The 18176-nt window shown below is 53.6% G+C and overlaps 1 protein-coding gene across 1 annotated transcript; it reads right to left on the bottom strand.

Annotated features, from left to right (window-relative positions):
- Positions 1-5420: 5420 nt before the first annotated feature.
- On the bottom strand, positions 5421-18176 carry PSMC4 (proteasome 26S subunit, ATPase 4). The gene is made up of 11 exons (XM_069949136.1): positions 18069-18176; positions 11825-11923; positions 11553-11739; positions 11320-11466; positions 9496-9605; positions 9310-9403; positions 8479-8646; positions 7208-7284; positions 6962-7130; positions 6704-6759; positions 5421-5652 (listed from the first exon to the last, which is right to left on the bottom strand). Exons 1-11 carry the CDS (start codon positions 18108-18110, stop codon positions 5539-5541), a joined length of 1263 nt encoding a protein of 420 aa, XP_069805237.1. The 5' UTR covers positions 18111-18176; the 3' UTR covers positions 5421-5538.

Here is an 18176-nt window from a genome sequence, read left to right as displayed (position 1 = left end):
ATTTCCTCAGGTCTCCTCCATGACTTCCTCCCCCTCCCCTCTCGCAGCCTCCTACCTCCCAATGTATTAACATTTCGCTTCTCTTACCCTATAATTGCGTTATTTTCCCGTCGCTCTCTCGTCGCCTTGGCTTGTGTTTCCGTATACCTCCCTTTTTACATTCTCACTATTAACTCTTTAATCCCCCTCCCCCTCTGTAACCTGTTCCTTATGCCTCCCCTCCCCCCTACTGTACTCTTATTAAATTTCCCGCATTGTCTGTCGCCTCGACGCCTTTTTGTCTTTTTTTCTTTACTCTCATGCTATGATAAAATCACCTTCCCCATCTGTCCGCTTTAAATATTTCGCCCAATCATGTAAGCTGCTTTTATCGCCAAGGTGACCGGTCAAGCGATGAAGCCACTGTACCAGAACAGGACTGTTGTGTTAGGTATCAGGTGGATGTAGCCTGCGGCGGATGTGTTCACCGTTACTGTATGGTGACCCCCGCCGCTCAAAAAGTAGTTACACCCCCTGTCAGAAACTGCCTCTGAGTGAAGGTTAAAGGGGATCAGAGGTTAAGGGGTCTCCCGGCACCATGTTATAGAGCAGGAGGGCTAACAGATCAGACAGTGGTCAATTTCCCTTAAAATATTGGACAAAAACCCCTGTTACGCCATACTAGTGGCCAATATGTAACGTCCAATCAGAAGTATTCTGAGGATACAGTCTGTGACTAATAGTATGGGTGCGGAACACACCGACACGGGTCATAATAGGCAAAAAGGAAACAAACTATGCAAAAAAGTAACCGCTATAATCTGCCTAGTTATTCCGAATTGTAAAAACCATAATAAAGGGGTTCTCCGCATTGAATAATTTTATTTATTATTTATTATGATTATTATTTTTTTAAAGGATCCTTTGACAGTAAAGTGATGACAGTTTCTGTCTGCTGGGACCCCCCGCGATCCACTGTGATCTGAGGGAAACCTGAAATGAAGTATTACATTTATATCTATGGGCTGTCTGGGTAATGTAGGAAGGGAGTATGAACATGGGACCTCCCTATATAATAGATACGGTGTATGAACATGGACCCCTATATAATAGATACGGTGTATGAACATGAACCCCTATATAATAGATACGGTGTATGAACATGGGACCTTCCTATATAATAGATACAGTGTATTAACATGGACCCCCCTATATAATAGATACGGTGTATGAACATGGACACCCCTATATAATAGATATGGTGTATGAACATGGGACCTCCCTATATAATAGATACAGTGTATGAACATGGGACCTCCCTATATAATAGATACAGTGTATGAACATGGACCCCTATATAATAGATACAGTGTATGAACATGAGACCTCCCTATATAATAGATACAGTGTATGAACATGGGACCTCCCTATATAATAGATACGGTGTATGAACATGGGCCCCCCTATATAATAGATACGGTGTATGAACATGGGCCCCCCTATATAATAGATACGGTGTATGAACATGGGACCTCCCTATATAATAGATACGGTGTATGAACATGGGACTTCCCTATATAATAGATAGTGTATGAACATGGACCCCTATATAATAGATACGGTGTATGAACATGAGACCTCCCTATATAATAGATACGGTGTATGAACATGGACACCCCTATATAATAGATACGGTGTATGAACATGGGCCCCCCTATATAATAGATACGGTGTATGAACATGGGACCTCCCTATATAATAGATACGGTGTATGAACATGGGACTTCCCTATATAATAGATACGGTGTAAGAACATGGGACCTCCCTATATAATAGATACGGTGTATGAACATGGACCCCTATATAATAGATACGGTGTATGAACATGGACCCCTATATAATAGATACGGTGTATGAACATGGGACCTCCCCTATATAATAGATACAGTGTATGAACATGGGACCTCCCTATATAATAGATAGTGTATGAACATGGACCCCTATATAATAGATACGGTGTATGAACATGGACCCCTATATAATAGATACGGTGTATGAACATGGGACCTCCCTATATAATAGATACGGTGTATGAACATGGGACCTCCCTATATAATAGATAGTGTATAAACATGGACCCCTATATAATAGATACGGAGTATGAACATGGACCCCCCCCCCCCCTATATAATAGATACAGTGTATGAACATGGCCTCCAGGTGGTATCCAGGTTTTCCAGGCCTCCCTAGGGCGGCATCCATCTTCTGCTGCCTCCGGTATTCATATGCAGAGTGTGCACGAGAATCACTCATCTCTAATTAGGAGCCATTCACCTCAGTACCAGGTCCTGTGCTCCTCTTCACAGTGCCCCCCCCCCCCCTGCATTCAGTGTCCTGTACACAATGTTACCAGCAAGATGAGGCGGACAATGGCGGCGGTGTTAGATTTCCTGTACCATCTGAATAGCGGCAGATTAGCTCTTTTATCTTTCAGTTGCTTTATTTAGATGAGAACTCGTGGACTGAGAGCGCACAATACATGTGGAGCGGGCACAATACATGTGGAGCGGGGAGCGGGCACAATACATGTGGAGCGGGGAGCGGGCACAATACATGTGGACCGGGGAGCGGGCACAATACATGTGGACCGGGGAGCGGGCACAATACATGTAGACCGGGGAGCAGGCACAATACATGTGGACCGGGGAGCGGGCACAATACATGTAGACCGGGGAGCAGGCACAATACATGTGGACCGGGGAGCAGGCACAATACATGTAGACCGGGGAGCAGGCACAATACCCGTGGACTAGGGAGAGGGCACAATACATGTGGACCGGGGAGCGGGCACAAAATATATAGACCGGGGAGCGGGCACAATACTTGTGGACTTGGGAGCGGGCACAATAGGCATAGACCGGGGAGCGGGCACAATACCCGTGGACTAGGGAGAGGGCACAATAGACAGACTGGGGTCAGAGCAATGAATAAAGACTAAAATTCTTCTAATTGCTTCTTTCTGAGCAGTCTCTCTGATATATCCATCCTGGTCTGTACCGGCCTGTAGACGCCTGCATAATGCTGCCTGCCACGTAGATATATACCTAAGTTGTCATTTCTATAAGTGGCAGCTGCTTAGTTCTTGGGTTAATTCTCTAAATGTAAGCTTCAGAAGAATAATTACACTGAGAGGTAATTGCATTACAGCAGGTAATAGAAAGTGGAGAGCTCCGGGGAGGCCTATAGGATTAATATAATAAGAGAATCAGGTCCCTGTCCTGGTAAATGTCCACAAGAGATCTGCTGATCAGTGCTGACACAGAGGACTCCATCACTGCAAGAGATCAGCTCCCCATCATCAACTACCACTACCCCCAACACTATACAAACTGCAAAAATATAGCTATTAAAATGCTGCCCATTATATATACAGGAGTATAACTACTTTAATACTGCCCCAAATATAGATATACAAGAATATAACTACTATAATACTGCCCCCTATATATATACAAGAATATAACTACTATAATACCGCTCCTATATACAGGAATATAACTACTTTAATACTGCTCCCTATATACAGGAATATAACTACTATAATACTGATCCCTATACACAAGAATATAACTACTATAATACTGATCCTATATACAGGGATATAACTACTTTAATACTGCTCCCTATATACAGGAATATAACTACTATAATACTGATCCCTATATACAGGGATATAACTACTATAATACTGCTCCTATATACAGGGAAATAACTACTATAATACTGCTCCTATATACAGGAATATAACTACTATAATACTCCTATATACATGAATATAACTACTATAATACTGCTCCTATATACAGGAATATACTACTATAATACTGCTCCTATATACAGGAATATAACTACTATAATACTGCTCCTATATACAGTAATATAACTACTATAATACTGCCCCATACAGTTCTCTAGTATCACTAGGATGACATTTTGGATACAATGACGCATAAAGAATTTGGCTGCTACATATCAGGACGTGGTTTTGTTTGTCGTCATTTTATAAGCCAAGGGCAGAGTGAAGGACGAGAGGATGACAACAGGAGATAGCCGAGGAGGGGTGTATGTTCAGACCACTTCTACCCCAGTTTCTAACCCTCCCCTCTGTTAGTTTTCATCTGTGCCTGCTCCTTCAGCTGCACAGTGCGGAACTCTACTAGATCACACACAATACCGCCATGTACGTGGAACTCTACTAGATCACACATAATACCGCCATGTACATGGAACTCTACTAGATCACACAACACTGCCATGTACGCGGTACGTATACACACGCACACCCTGGGGAAATAAGTATTTGCTGCCGATTGTGCAATTTTTCCCACCTACACACAATGGAGAGGGGGGTAAAATTTCTAGTCGATAACTTCAGCTGTGAGACAGAATCTATAGAACATTCCAGATAAACACTTTGTAGGATTTATAAATAATTATTAACCATTTTATGACATGAAATAAGTATCTGATCACCGACCGACCAGCAGGAATTCTGCCTAAGAAGCTCCTTCTACACCTGTCCAAACACTCAATCACATTCCAACCTGTTCACCATGGCCAACACCAAAGAGCTGTCCAACCTGTAGACCTGCACAAGGCTGGGATGGGCTACAGGACAATAGGCAAGCAGCTTGGTGTGGAGGCAACAACTGTTGGCGCTATTATTGGGAAATGGAGGAAACACAAGGTGACTGTCAATCAGCCCAGAACTACACAGAGGACCTGGTCGATGACCTGATGACAGCTGGGACCACAGTCTCATAGATTACCATTAGTAACACACTACACCATCATGGATTATAAAGCTGTGGGGTGCGCAAGGTCCCCCTGTTCACACCAGCACATGTCCAGGTCTGTGTGAAGTCACCAATGGGGCGGTGGCTGGGTTTTCCCAGTGTGACAATGACCTGGGACATATGCAACCACAGATCCAGGAACGTCTCCCGGAGCACAGCGCTGCTCACATCATCCCATCCCGTCTATCATGTGACGTGGGGGCAGTAAGACTGAGATCAGCGGCCGTCAGCTGTACTTACCTTACACATCAGGTTCACAAGTGCATTTTTGTTTTTTCTTTCCGACCAACCATTGATAGTTTTCCTACAGGATAAGCTATTGTTTTCTTCTTGACAATCACTTTAACTGTAAGTGAAGGAGATATCAGAATCCCACCTACACGGGATGTATATAGCGGAGCCGTGCCTTCCATTCTAGTTACATGATCTGGCATTATAGACTAGGGGAGCAGCATATGTGTGGTTATACCTCCCCCCACCACAAGGGGCAGTGTGTGTTAGTGGAGCCCACGTTACACCACCTGTAATTCCCGCACAATGACGCAGGATATCACTGTATCCTGGAGACTAGAAGCAACACGCCGACCGGAATGGCCGAAGCCTTTTATTCAGCATATTGTCCATATGAACTATAAGAAAGAACAAACAATAACGGGATCGGGGGCGGAGGAGACGTGAGCGGTAGCCGGGCAGAGGTGGCACGTTACTTGTAGAACTCGTGCTCCTGCTCGTCCTTCTTGATGACGGTCTTGTACGCTTTCTCGAAGTCTTTGGCCAAGACGATGTAACGGTTCTCCCGCACAGCGAGCATACCGCCCTGCGAACCAACACAAACACGTCAACGAGAGGGCGACGCATTATTATTATTATACAATAACACTGAAGACAACGGCCCCGAGGGATCACAATGGTGAACTAAGAACGGACCCGATGTACCACAGGCTGAGACCAGTCAAGCGCACAGTCACCGCTTAAAGTGCTTGTTCAGGCTTAGAAAAACATGGCCGCCTTCCTCTAGAAACAGCACCACCCCCCACCCTGTGTGTGGTTTAGCAAACCAGTTCAATTGAAGTGTATTGAGGTGAAATGTAATACCATACATAACCACAGGTGGCGCCGTTTTTGCAAGAATGTGGCTGTGTCTTTTCTAATTCTGGATAAAACCTCAAAAGGGAAATTCCACTAAAAAATATCTTTTGATATGTTGCTGCCCATAGTCAGACTAACAATTCCTCCCATACTTATTATCATCTATTCAGTCTCCTTCCCCCAATTCTCAGCTGACGCTGAACACACAAGAAGCTGTGTGTGAGCCTCTCTCTCTGCTCCCCCCCCTTATGACGATGTTGGGGGGGGGGGGGGGGGGGGAGTAAACCAGTACCTGGCAGGCTGCATCTGCAACATTGTAGCTTCTTTGTAATGCTGGGGGGGGGGGGGGGGATATTTTGAGGTCAAGTTGCCAATGAACGCACTCCTCCCAGCATTACAAAGAAGCTACAATGTTGCAGATAAAGCCTGCCAGGGACTTTTTTACATCAGCTGTCTCAGAAGGGAGGGGGAGGAGGGGAAGATGGAGAGGAAAGCTCACACAAAAATTGTTGTGTCTTCAGCAGAAAGCAGCATCTGAGAACTGGGGGAAGAAGACTGAATAGATAACAACAAGTATGGAAGAAATTGTTAGTCTCACCCTGTGAAGCAACATATCAAATGTTACGTTTGAGTGGAATACTCCTTTAAGCTACTCCCCCCCTTTTTGAAGGAACGATGGGAGTAGTAGTTCAGCAACAGCCGGACAGCCGCAGGCTGGGGAAACACTGAGCTCGCCTGAAGAGCTGACATTTCTCCCCGCTGGTGTACTCTGTGCTTACCTCCTGGCAGATGGAGTTGATGTCCGCTCCGGAGATCTTATCGGGACGAGCCACATCTGCAGCATTGGTTAAGGAGCGCAACGCTCTGCAGTGGTGAAGCCTGAGAGGATTAGAGGGTCTGTGCACTCATGGATTATTATACATCAGCTAATATCACTAGCAGTATAACACTAAGCTGGGGGCGGACTATACACAAAGAGGGAGAGGAGACGCTGACTGTCCCTTTAAGAGTGACCCCAGCTGTGCAGTGAAGGATACAGTCCTCCAGGTCCACCTCCTCAGACAGGTTCATCTTGCTGGTGATGGTGGAGAAGATGAGACGTTTCTGCCTGCGGTCCGGCAGGGGGAATTCGATCTTGCGGTCGAGTCTCCCGGGTCGCAGGAGAGCCGGATCCAGGGTATCTGCTCGGTTTGTGGCCATGATGACCTGGGACCGAAAAACGGGGGGAAACGTGAAGGAAAATCCCCAATAAAAGGAGAAGGGTCCAGAGAAGCCGCATTTACCTTAACATTGACGTTCTGGTCAAAGCCGTCCATCTGGTTGAGCAGCTCCAGGAGGATTCTCTGCACCTCACGGTCAGCTGCAAAAGTATACACACCCCTGAGTTACCCCCGATCATTTACAGATCAAATCCTGGGAAAGCTGGGTGACAGGCAACATGGCCACCGAGGCTGCTGTCCTAATAGACTGAGGTATCACAGCACAACATGTGGGTGACAGCCATGAAGCTAGGGCTCTATACACAGTTATCACCCATCTTTCCTAGAGTCCTGCATAGCTAACCTACCCACTGTGCAGCAATAATGGCCGACAAGACTGGGAGGATCCAACACTGAGGCCTCCAGGTAAGATAGGTGAGAGACGTACAGCAGAAGACCCCACACACGTGACAGGACCCCCCCCCCCCACACACATCACAGAACCCTGTAGAGCACCCCCCCCCCACCCCCATCACACATCACAGGACCCTGCAGAGCCCCCCACCACACATCACAGGGCCCCGCAGAGCCCCCTCCCCACATCACAGGACCCTGCAGAGCCCCCCCCCCATCACAGGACCCTGCAGAGCCCCCCTCCTCACATCACAGGACCCTGCAGAGCCCCCTCCCCATCACAGGACCCTGCAGAGCTCCCCCTCCTCACATCACAGGACCCTGCAGAGCCCCCCTCCCCCCATCACAGGACCCTGCAGAGCCCCCCACCACACATCACAGGACCCTGCAGAGCCCCCCTCCTCACATCACAGGACCCTGCAGAGCCCCCCTCCCCCATCACAGGACCCTGCAGAGCCCCCCTCCTCACATCACAGGACCCTGCAGAGCCCCATCCCATACCAGAACAGGACCCCGCAGAGCCCCCCATCACAGGACCCCGCAGAGCCCCCCATCACAGGACCCTGCAGAGCCCCCCCTCCCCCCATCACAGGACCCTGCAGAGCCCCCCACCACACATCACAGGACCCTGCAGAGCCCCCCACCACACATCACAGGGCCCTGAAGAGCCCCCCCTCTCACATCACAGGACCCTGCAGAGCCCCCCTCCTCACATCACAGGACCCTGCAGAGCCCCCCTCCTCACATCACAGGACCCTGCAGAGCCCCCCCCCCATCACAGGACCCCGCAGAGCCCCCCTCCTTACATCACAGGACCCTGCAGAGCCCCCCTCCACATAAAACAGGACCCTGCAGAGCCCCCCTCCACATATCACAGGACCCTGCAGAGCCCCCCTCCCCCCATCACAGGACCCTGCAGAGCCCCCCTCCTCCACACTCACCTCCTGTCTGTGCGTCAAATCTTTTTGTGGCGATGGCGTCAATCTCATCAATGAATATAATGGCGGGAGCGTTCTCTTTGGCGAGCCGGAAGACGTCTCTCACCATCCGGGGTCCCTCACCCAGATACTTCTGTACAAACTCTGAGCCCACCACACGGATGAAAGCCGCTGCCGGAGGAGAGAGACAGAGTCAGAGAGGGCGACTACCATGACTAATGTCACCCCAGGTGATAGCAGTCTATATACTGTGACACTCAGGACTGCCCAGCACTGTCTACACTACATACAATACACTGCCGCTTGGATGTCACTGTACGTCTGAATACAAACTAAGAGGTAGTGATGGCAGGGATCCTGCAAACAGGGAACACCTCAAATACAAACTCTATTACAAATTATACAATGATTAAAGGGCTTAGAAAAAAAGGTGTTTGTTCTAGAAACAGCGCCACCCCTGACCTCAGTCTGTGTGCGGTATTGCAGCTCATTTCTATTAGTTGTAATACCACACACAACCAGAGGACAAGGGCGGAGCTGTTCTGAAAGAAAGCAGATATGTTTTTTCTATTCCTAGATAACTCCTTTAACTATAAGTTCTATAAGAGTGGTAATTAGGGTACTATTAGGCCCGGGCATATATATAGTGGTATATTAAAAGTGTATTCCCATCGGGACAAGCTATGGCTTCTGGATTCACAGTATATATATATTATAGTACATATTTTCTTTGTGAATAGGTGAAGCTGCTGGGAGCCAGGATCAGGAATCGCTCCACTACACGGGTCCAGGGTCTCTGTCCCACAACTTACAGTACTCTGTGAATCCACTGACCTGTGGTGTGATGGGCCACGGCCTTGGCCAGCATGGTCTTCCCGCAGCCGGGGGGCCCGTACATCAGGACACCACGAGGGGGATCGATGCCAATCTATATGGTGGAGGGGAAAAAGACAGACAGTCAGGGTCACCGCACTCACCCTATGACCCGCTGGGACAGGGGGAGCTGCTGAGCCTCCATACCTGCTTATACAGCTCAAAGTGAGTCAGGGGCAGCTCCACCGCCTCCCGCACCTCCTGCTTCTGGATGTCCATGCCGCCTATGTCCGAGTACAGCACATCCGGTTTCTGATCTAAAGAACAATGAACAGTTGGTAACCCTGCACCAGGCAGCTCAGGATGAGCACAGCTATAGGCCCTGCGCCAGGCAGCTCAGGATGAGCACAGCTATGGGTCCTGCACCAGGCAGCTCAGGATGAGCACAGCTATAGGCCCTGCATTAGCCAGCACAGGATGAGCACAGCTATAGGCCCTGCACCAGGCAGCTCAGGATGAGCACAGCTATAGGCCCTGCGCCAGCCAGCTCAGGATGAGCACAGCTATAGGCCCTGCATTAGCCAGCCAGCTCAGGATGAGCACAGCTATAGGCCCTGCGCCAGGCAGCTCAGGATGAGCACAGCTATGGGTCCTGCACCAGGCAGCTCAGGATGAGCACAGCTATAGGCCCTGCATTAGCCAGCACAGGATGAGCACAGCTATAGGCCCTGCGCCAGGCAGCTCAGGATGAGCACAGCTATAGGCCCTGCGCCAGGCAGCTCAGGATGAGCACAGCTATAGGCCCTGCGCCAGGCAGCTCAGGATGAGCACAGCTATAGGCCCTGCGCCAGGCAGCTCAGGATGAGCACAGCTATAGGCCCTGCGCCAGGCAGCTCAGGATGAGCACAGCTATAGGCCCTGCCCCAGGCAGCTCAGGATGAGCACAGCTATGGGTCCTGCACCAGGCAGCTCAGGATGAGCACAGCTATAGGCCCTGCATTAGCCAGCACAGGATGAGCACAGCTATAGGCCCTGCACCAGGCAGCTCAGGATGAGCACAGCTATAGGCCCTGCACCAGGCAGCTCAGGATGAGCACAGCTATAGGCCCTGCACCAGGCAGCTCAGGATGAGCACAGCTATAGGCCCTGCACCAGGCAGCTCAGGATGAGCACAGCTATAGGCCCTGCATTAGCCAGCCAGCACAGGATGAGCACAGCTATAGGCCCTGCACCAGGCAGCTCAGGATGAGCACAGCTATGGGTCCTGCACCAGGCAGCTCAGGATGAGCACAGCTATAGGCCCTGCGCCAGGCAGCTCAGGATGAGCACAGCTATAGGCCCTGCGCCAGGCAGCTCAGGATGAGCACAGCTATGGGTCCTGCACCAGGCAGCTCAGGATGAGCACAGCTATAGGCCCTGCATTAGCCAGCACAGGATGAGCACAGCTATAGGCCCTGCACCAGGCAGCTCAGGATGAGCACAGCTATAGGCCCTGCACCAGGCAGCTCAGGATGAGCACAGCTATAGGCCCTGCACCAGGCAGCTCAGGATGAGCACAGCTATAGGCCCTGCACCAGGCAGCTCAGGATGAGCACAGCTATAGGCCCTGCATTAGCCAGCCAGCACAGGATGAGCACAGCTATAGGCCCTGCACCAGGCAGCTCAGGATGAGCACAGCTATGGGTCCTGCACCAGGCAGCTCAGGATGAGCACAGCTATAGGCCCTGCGCCAGGCAGCTCAGGATGAGCACAGCTATAGGCCCTGCGCCAGGCAGCTCAGGATGAGCACAGCTATGGGCCTTGCACCAGGCAGCTCAGGATGAGCACAGCTATAGCACCTGCACCAGGCAGCTCAGGATGAGCACAGCTATAGCACCTGCACCAGGCAGCTCAGGATGAGCACAGTTTTAAGCCTTGAATCTGAGCAATGGATGATGATACAGGTATAGAGACACAAACACTGGGAATTGAGGGGGGCACTTAGTGTAACCATTAGGGGGCGTTATGCAGACACAGTGACAGCTCCATCACCTGAGGTAAGCATCATGATGCTGCTGTCGGCCTCCGGGGGCAGCACGTCCACCAGTGCGTTGCTGTGCTTGTGTAGAGCCACGGAGGCGTTGGGCTTCAGGAGCTCCCGGTCGATGGTGCTCAGGATCCGCACATAGTAGTTAGATCCTGGGGGGAAACAGAATAGTTCAGTATAATAGACATGGCGGCCACGATAAGGGAGTGGTCAGCGGGCAGCTGCAGCCCCTCTGTACCTGTGGTGGAGCCCACTATGGCGGTGTTCTGATCCACGGCCTCCAGGAACTGTCCTATGACCAGCGGGATGCTCTGGATGCGCTTCACCTCCTCCTGGGCGTGCAGGAACTCCTTCTTCAGGTTCTTCTGCTCGTCTTTGATATATTCCTCCTGAACCTCCAGGAACTCCAACTCCTGCTGCAGTTTCTGTGGAGAGAAGGGTCAAAGGTTACACGGGGGCTCCGGGGCCGTAACTGCGGCTACTAGGACAGTAGTCACCGCTCACACTCACCTTATAGCGGCTGTACAGATCCTCTAAGTCTTCAGGCTCCGGCCCCAGGAAGGAGAGCGCTGTGACCGGACGGGAGGAAACCAGGGAGGGGGCTTCATCCTAGGGAGAAGTGAGAATCAATACTGAGACCCCCGCAGTGACCCGTCAGAAGCTGGAATGGTTATACACAGCCTATAGGTATAACGCCCGGGGGGTGGGGGGTCATAAAACATAGAAAGATTTCTGGGGTACAGGTTACTCCAATACCCCGGGGATGGGTAAGAGGTTAAGATATTGGGGAGCAGTGTTGTATATGACACATGCTTGTGGGGGTCAGTATGTGGGGTCCTGTGGGGGGTCAGTATGTGGGGTCCTGTGGGGGGTCAGTATGTGGGGTCCTGTGAGGGGCAGTATGTGGAGGTGATTTGGGGATACTGTGGGGGGCAGTATGTGGAGGTGATTTGGGGGTCTGGGGGGCAGTATGTGGAGGTGATTTGGGGGTCCTGTGGGGGGCAGTATGTGGAGGTGATTTGGGGGTCCTGTGGGGGGCAGTATGTGGAGGTGATTTGGGGTCCTGTGGGGGGCAGTATGTGGAGGTGATTTGGGGGTCCTGTGGGGGGCAGTATGTGGAGGTGATTTGGGGGTCCTGTGGGGGGCAGTATGTGGAGGTGATTTGGGGGTCTGGGGGGCAGTATGTGGAGGTGATTTGGGGGTCCTGTGGGGGGCAGTATGTGGGGGTGATTTGGGGGTCTGGGGGGCAGTATATGGAGGTGATTTGGGGATACTGTGGGGGGCAGTATGTGGAGGTGATTTGGGGATACTGTGGGGGGCAGTATGTGGAGGTGATTTGGGGGTCTGGGGGGCAGTATGTGGAGGTGATTTGGGGGTCCTGTGGGGGGCAGTATGTGGAGGTGATTTGGGGGGTCCTGTGGGGGGCAGTATGTGGGGGTGATTTGGGGGTCCTGTGGGGGGCAGTATGTGGAGGTGATTTGGGGATACTGTGGGGGGCAGTATGTGGAGGTGATTTGGGGATACTGTGGGGGGCAGTATGTGGGGGTGATTTGGGGGTCTGGGGGGCAGTATGTGGGGGTGATTTGGGGGTCCTGTGGGGGGCAGTATGTGGAGGTGATTTGGGGGTCTGGGGGCAGTATGTGGGGGTGATTTGGGGGTCCTGTGGGGTGCAGTATGTGGGGGTGATTTGGGGGTCCTGTGGGGGGCAGTATGTGGGGGTGATTTGGGGGTCTGGGGGGCAGTATGTGGGGGTGATTTGGGGGTCTGGGGGGCAGTATGTGGGGGTGATTTGGGGGTCCTGTGGGGGGCAGTATGTGGAGGTGATTTGGGGATACTGTGGGGGGCAGTATGTGGAGGTGATTTGGGGTCTGGGGGGGGGCAGTATGTGGAGGTGATTTGGGGGTCTGGGGGGGGGCAGTATGTGGAGGTGATTTGGGGGTCTGGGGGGGGCAGTATGTGGAGGTGATTTGGGGGTCCTGTGGGGGGCAGTATGTGGGGGTGATTTGGTGGTCCTGTGGGGGGCAGTATGTGGAGGTGATTTGGGGGTCTGGGGGGGCAGTATGTGGAGGTGATTTGGGGGTCCTGTGGGGGGCAGTATGTGGAGGTGATTTGGGGGTCCTGTGGGGGGCAGTATGTGGGGGTGATTTGGGGGTCCTGTGGGGGGCAGTATGTGGAGGTGATTTGGGGGTCTGGGGGGCAGTATGTGGAGGTGATTTGGGGGTACTGTGGGGGGCAGTATGTGGAGGTGATTTGGGGGTCTGGGGGGCAGTATGTGGAGGTGATTTGGGGGTCTGGGGGGGGCAGTATGTGGAGGTGATTTGGGGGTCTGTGGGGGGCAGTATGTGGAGGTGATTTGGGGGTCTGTGGGGGGCAGTATGTGGAGGTGATTTGGGGATACTGTGGGGGGCAGTATGTGGAGGTGATTTGGGGGTCCTGTGGGGGGCAGTATGTGGAGGTGATTTGGGGGTCTGGGGGGCAGTATGTGGAGGTGATTTGGGGGTACTGTGGGGGGGCAGTATGTGGAGGTGATTTGGGGGTCTGGGGGGCAGTATGTGGAGGTGATTTGGGGGTCTGTGGGGGGCAGTATGTGGAGGTGATTTGGGGGTCTGTGGGGGGCAGTATGTGGAGGTGATTTGGGGGTCTGTGGGGGGCAGTATGTGGAGGTGATTTGGGGATACTGTGGGGGGCAGTATGTGGAGGTGATTTGGGGGTCTGTGGGGGGCAGTATGTGGAGGTGATTTGGGGGTCCTGTGGGGGGCAGTATGTGGAGGTGATATGGGGGTCTGGGGGGGCAGTATGTGGAGGTGATTTGGGGGTCTGGGGGGCAGTATGTGGAGGTGATTTGGGGGTCTGTGGGGGGCAGTATGTGGAGGTGATTTGGGGGGTCTGGGGGGGCAGTATGTGGAGGTGATTTGGGGGTACTGTGGGGGGCAGTATGTGGAGGTGATTTGGGGGTCCTGTGGGGGGCAGTATGTGGAGGTGATTTGGGGGTCTGGGGGGGCAGTATGTGGAGGTGATTTGGGGGTCTGGGGGGCAGTATGTGGAGGTGATTTGGGGGTCTGTGGGGGGCAGTATGTGGAGGTGATTTGGGGGTCTGGGGGGCAGTATGTGGAGGTGATTTGGGGGTCTGTGGGGGGCAGTATGTGGAGGTGATTTGGGGGTCCTGTGGGGGGCAGTATGTGGAGGTGATTTGGGGGTCCTGTGGGGGGCAGTATGTGGAGGTGATTTGGGGGTCCTGTGGGGGGCAGTATGTGGAGGTGATTTGGGGGTCTGTGGGGGGCAGTATGTGGAGGTGATTTGGGGGTCCTGTGGGGGGCAGTATGTGGGGGTGATTTGGGGGTCCTGTGGGGGGCAGTATGTGGAGGTGATTTGGGGGTCTGGGGGGCAGTATGTGGAGGTGATTTGGGGGTCCTGTGGGGGGCAGTATGTGGAGGTGATTTGGGGGTCTGGGGGGCAGTATGTGGAGGTGATTTGGGGATACTGTGGGGGGCAGTATGTGGAGGTGATTTGGGGGTCTGGGGGGCAGTATGTGGAGGTGATTTGGGGGTCCTGTGGGGGGCAGTATGTGGAGGTGATTTGGGGGTCTGGGGGGCAGTATGTGGAGGTGATTTGGGGGTCCTGTGGGGGGCAGTATGTGGAGGTGATTTGGGGGTCTGGGGGCAGTATGTGGGGGTGATTTGGGGGTCCTGTGGGGGGCAGTATGTGGGGGTGATTTGGGGGTCCTGTGGGGGGCAGTATGTGGGGGTGATTTGGGGGTCTGGGGGGCAGTATGTGGGGGTGATTTGGGGGTCCGGGGGGCAGTATGTGGGGGTGATTTGGGGGTCCTGTGGGGGGCAGTATGTGGAGGTGATTTGGGGATACTGTGGGGGGCAGTATGTGGAGGTGATTTGGGGGTCTGGGGGGGCAGTATGTGGAGGTGATTTGGGGGTCTGGGGGGGGGGCAGTATGTGGAGGTGATTTGGGGGTCTGGGGGGGGCAGTATGTGGAGGTGATTTGGGGGTCCTGTGGGGGGCAGTATGTGGGGGTGATTTGGTGGTCCTGTGGGGGGCAGTATGTGGGGGTGATTTGGGGTCCTGTGGGGGGCAGTATGTGGGGTGATTTGGGGGTCCTGTGGGGGGCAGTATGTGGAGGTGATTTGGGGGTCTGGGGGGCAGTATGTGGAGGTGATTTGGGGGTCTGGGGGGGCAGTATGTGGAGGTGATTTGGGGGTCCTGTGGGGGGCAGTATGTGGAGGTGATTTGGGGATACTGTGGGGGGCAGTATGTGGAGGTGATTTGGGGGTCCTGTGGGGGGCAGTATGTGGAGGTGATTTGGGGGTCCTGTGGGGGGCAGTATGTGGGGGTGATTTGGGGGTCCTGTGGGGGGCAGTATGTGGAGGTGATTTGGGGGTCTGGGGGGCAGTATGTGGAGGTGATTTGGGGGTACTGTGGGGGGCAGTATGTGGAGGTGATTTGGGGGTCTGGGGGGGCAGTATGTGGAGGTGATTTGGGGGTCTGGGGGGCAGTATGTGGAGGTGATTTGGGGGTCTGGGGGGGCAGTATGTGGAGGTGATTTGGGGGTCTGGGGGGGCAGTATGTGGAGGTGATTTGGGGGTCCTGTGGGGGGCAGTATGTGGAGGTGATTTGGGGATACTGTGGGGGGCAGTATGTGGAGGTGATTTGGGGGTCCTGTGGGGGGCAGTATGTGGAGGTGATTTGGGGGTCTGGGGGGGCAGTATGTGGAGGTGATTTGGGGGTACTGTGGGGGGCAGTATGTGGAGGTGATTGGGGGTCTGGGGGGCAGTATGTGGAGGTGATTTGGGGGTCTGGGGGGGGCAGTATGTGGAGGTGATTTGGGGGTCTGTGGGGGGCAGTATGTGGAGGTGATTTGGGGGTCTGTGGGGGGGCAGTATGTGGAGGTGATTTGGGGATACTGTGGGGGGCAGTATGTGGAGGTGATTTGGGGGTCTGTGGGGGGCAGTATGTGGAGGTGATTTGGGGGTCCTGTGGGGGGCAGTATGTGGAGGTGATTTGGGGTCTGGGGGGGCAGTATGTGGAGGTGATTTGGGGGTCTGGGGGGCAGTATGTGGAGGTGATTTGGGGGTCTGTGGGGGGCAGTATGTGGAGGTGATTTGGGGGTCGGGGGGCAGTATGTGGAGGTGATTTGGGGGTACTGTGGGGGGCAGTATGTGGAGGTGATTTGGGGGTCCTGTGGGGGGGCAGTATGTGGAGGTGATTCGGGGGGTCTGGGGGGGGCAGTATGTGGAGGTGATTTGGGGGTCTGGGGGGCAGTATGTGGAGGTGATTTGGGGTCTGTGGGGGGCAGTATGTGGAGGTGATTTGGGGGTCTGTGGGGGGCAGTATGTGGAGGTGATTTGGGGGTCCTGTGGGGGGCAGTATGTGGAGGTGATTTGGGGGTCCTGTGGGGGGCAGTATGTGGAGGTGATTTGGGGGTCCTGTGGGGGGCAGTATGTGGAGGTGATTTGGGGGTCCTGTGGGGGGGCAGTATGTGGAGGTGATTTGGGGGTCCTGTGGGGGCAGTATGTGGAGGTGATTTGGGGGTCCTGTGGGGGGCAGTATGTGGAGGTGATTTGGGGGTCTGGGGGGGGCAGTATGTGGGGGTGATTTGGGGGTCCTGTGGGGGGCAGTATGTGGAGGTGATTTGGGGGTCTGGGGGGCAGTATGTGGAGGTGATTTGGGGGTCCTGTGGGGGGCAGTATGTGGAGGTGATTTGGGGGTCTGGGGGCAGTATGTGGAGGTGATTTGGGGATACTGTGGGGGGCAGTATGTGGAGGTGATTTGGGGGTCTGGGGGGCAGTATGTGGAGGTGATTTGGGGGTCCTGTGGGGGGCAGTATGTGGAGGTGATTTGGGGGTCTGGGGGGCAGTATGTGGAGGTGATTTGGGGGTCCTGTGGGGGGCAGTATGTGGAGGTGATTTGGGGGTCTGGGGGGCAGTATGTGGAGGTGATTTGGGGGTCCTGTGGGGGGCAGCATGCGGAGGTGATTTGGGGGTCTGGGGGGCAGTATGTGGAGGTGATTTGGGGATACTGTGGGGGGCAGTATGTGGAGGTGATTTGGGGGTCCTGTGGGGGGCAGTATGTGGAGGTGATTTGGGGGTCCTGTGGGGGGCAGTATGTGGAGGTGATTTGGGGGTCTGGGGGGCAGTATGTGGAGGTGATTTGGGGGTCCTGTGGGGGGCAGTATGTGGAGGTGATTTGGGGGTCCTGTGGGGGGCAGTATGCGGAGGTGATTTGGGGATACTGTGGGGGGCAGTATGTGGAGGTGATTTGGGGGTCCTGTGGGGGGCAGTATGTGGAGGTGATTTGGGGGTCTGTGGGGGGCAGTATGTGGAGGTGATTTGGGGATACTGTGGGGGGCAGTATGTGGAGGTGATTTGGGGGTCCTGTGGGGGGCAGTATGTTGGGGGTCCTGTATGTGGAGGTGATTTGGGGGTCTGTGGGGGGCAGTATGTGGAGGTGATTTGGGGGCCCTGTGGGGGGCAGTATGTGGAGGTGATTTGGGGGTCTGGGGGGCAGTATGTGGAGGTGATTTGGGGGGCAGAATGTGGAGGTGATTTGGGGGTACTGTGGGGGGCAGTATGTGGAGGTGATATCGGGGAGCAATGTAATATATGCCGCCCGGCTGCTCCTATACACAGCGCACAGCATGCCGGGATACCATCCTATAGAGCATTATAACCTATCCCCCTGCCATCCCGCCCCCGGGAGCACAGCATGCCGGGATATCTCCGTACAGCCTCCCCCGGGCCCGGTACCTGGCTGCCGCTCTTCTCTATGATCACTCCGATCTCCTCCATTCTTCAGATTCCCTGTGTCACTGCCGAAAACTAATCACCGCCCACTTCCGGCGCAGCGAAGACGTC

This window comes from Dendropsophus ebraccatus, chromosome 12, assembly GCF_027789765.1.
Source record: "Dendropsophus ebraccatus isolate aDenEbr1 chromosome 12, aDenEbr1.pat, whole genome shotgun sequence".
NCBI lineage: Eukaryota > Metazoa > Chordata > Amphibia > Anura > Hylidae > Dendropsophus > Dendropsophus ebraccatus.
Note: the sequence above shows the minus strand (reverse complement) of the source record. Positions and strands in the feature narration are given on the sequence as shown.

Coding starts and splice junctions, on each gene's coding strand:
- PSMC4 (XM_069949136.1), bottom strand. CDS start 18,110: ATGGAGGAGATCGGAGTGATCATAGAGAAGAGCGGCAGCCAG. Junction 9,606..11,319: donor CATCATGATGCTTACCTCAG/GTGATGGAGCTG, acceptor ATTGTTCTTTAG/ATCAGAAACCGGATGTGCTG. Junction 8,647..9,309: donor CGTGGCCCATCACACCACAG/GTCAGTGGATTC, acceptor CTCCTCCGGCAG/CGGCTTTCATCCGTGTGGTG.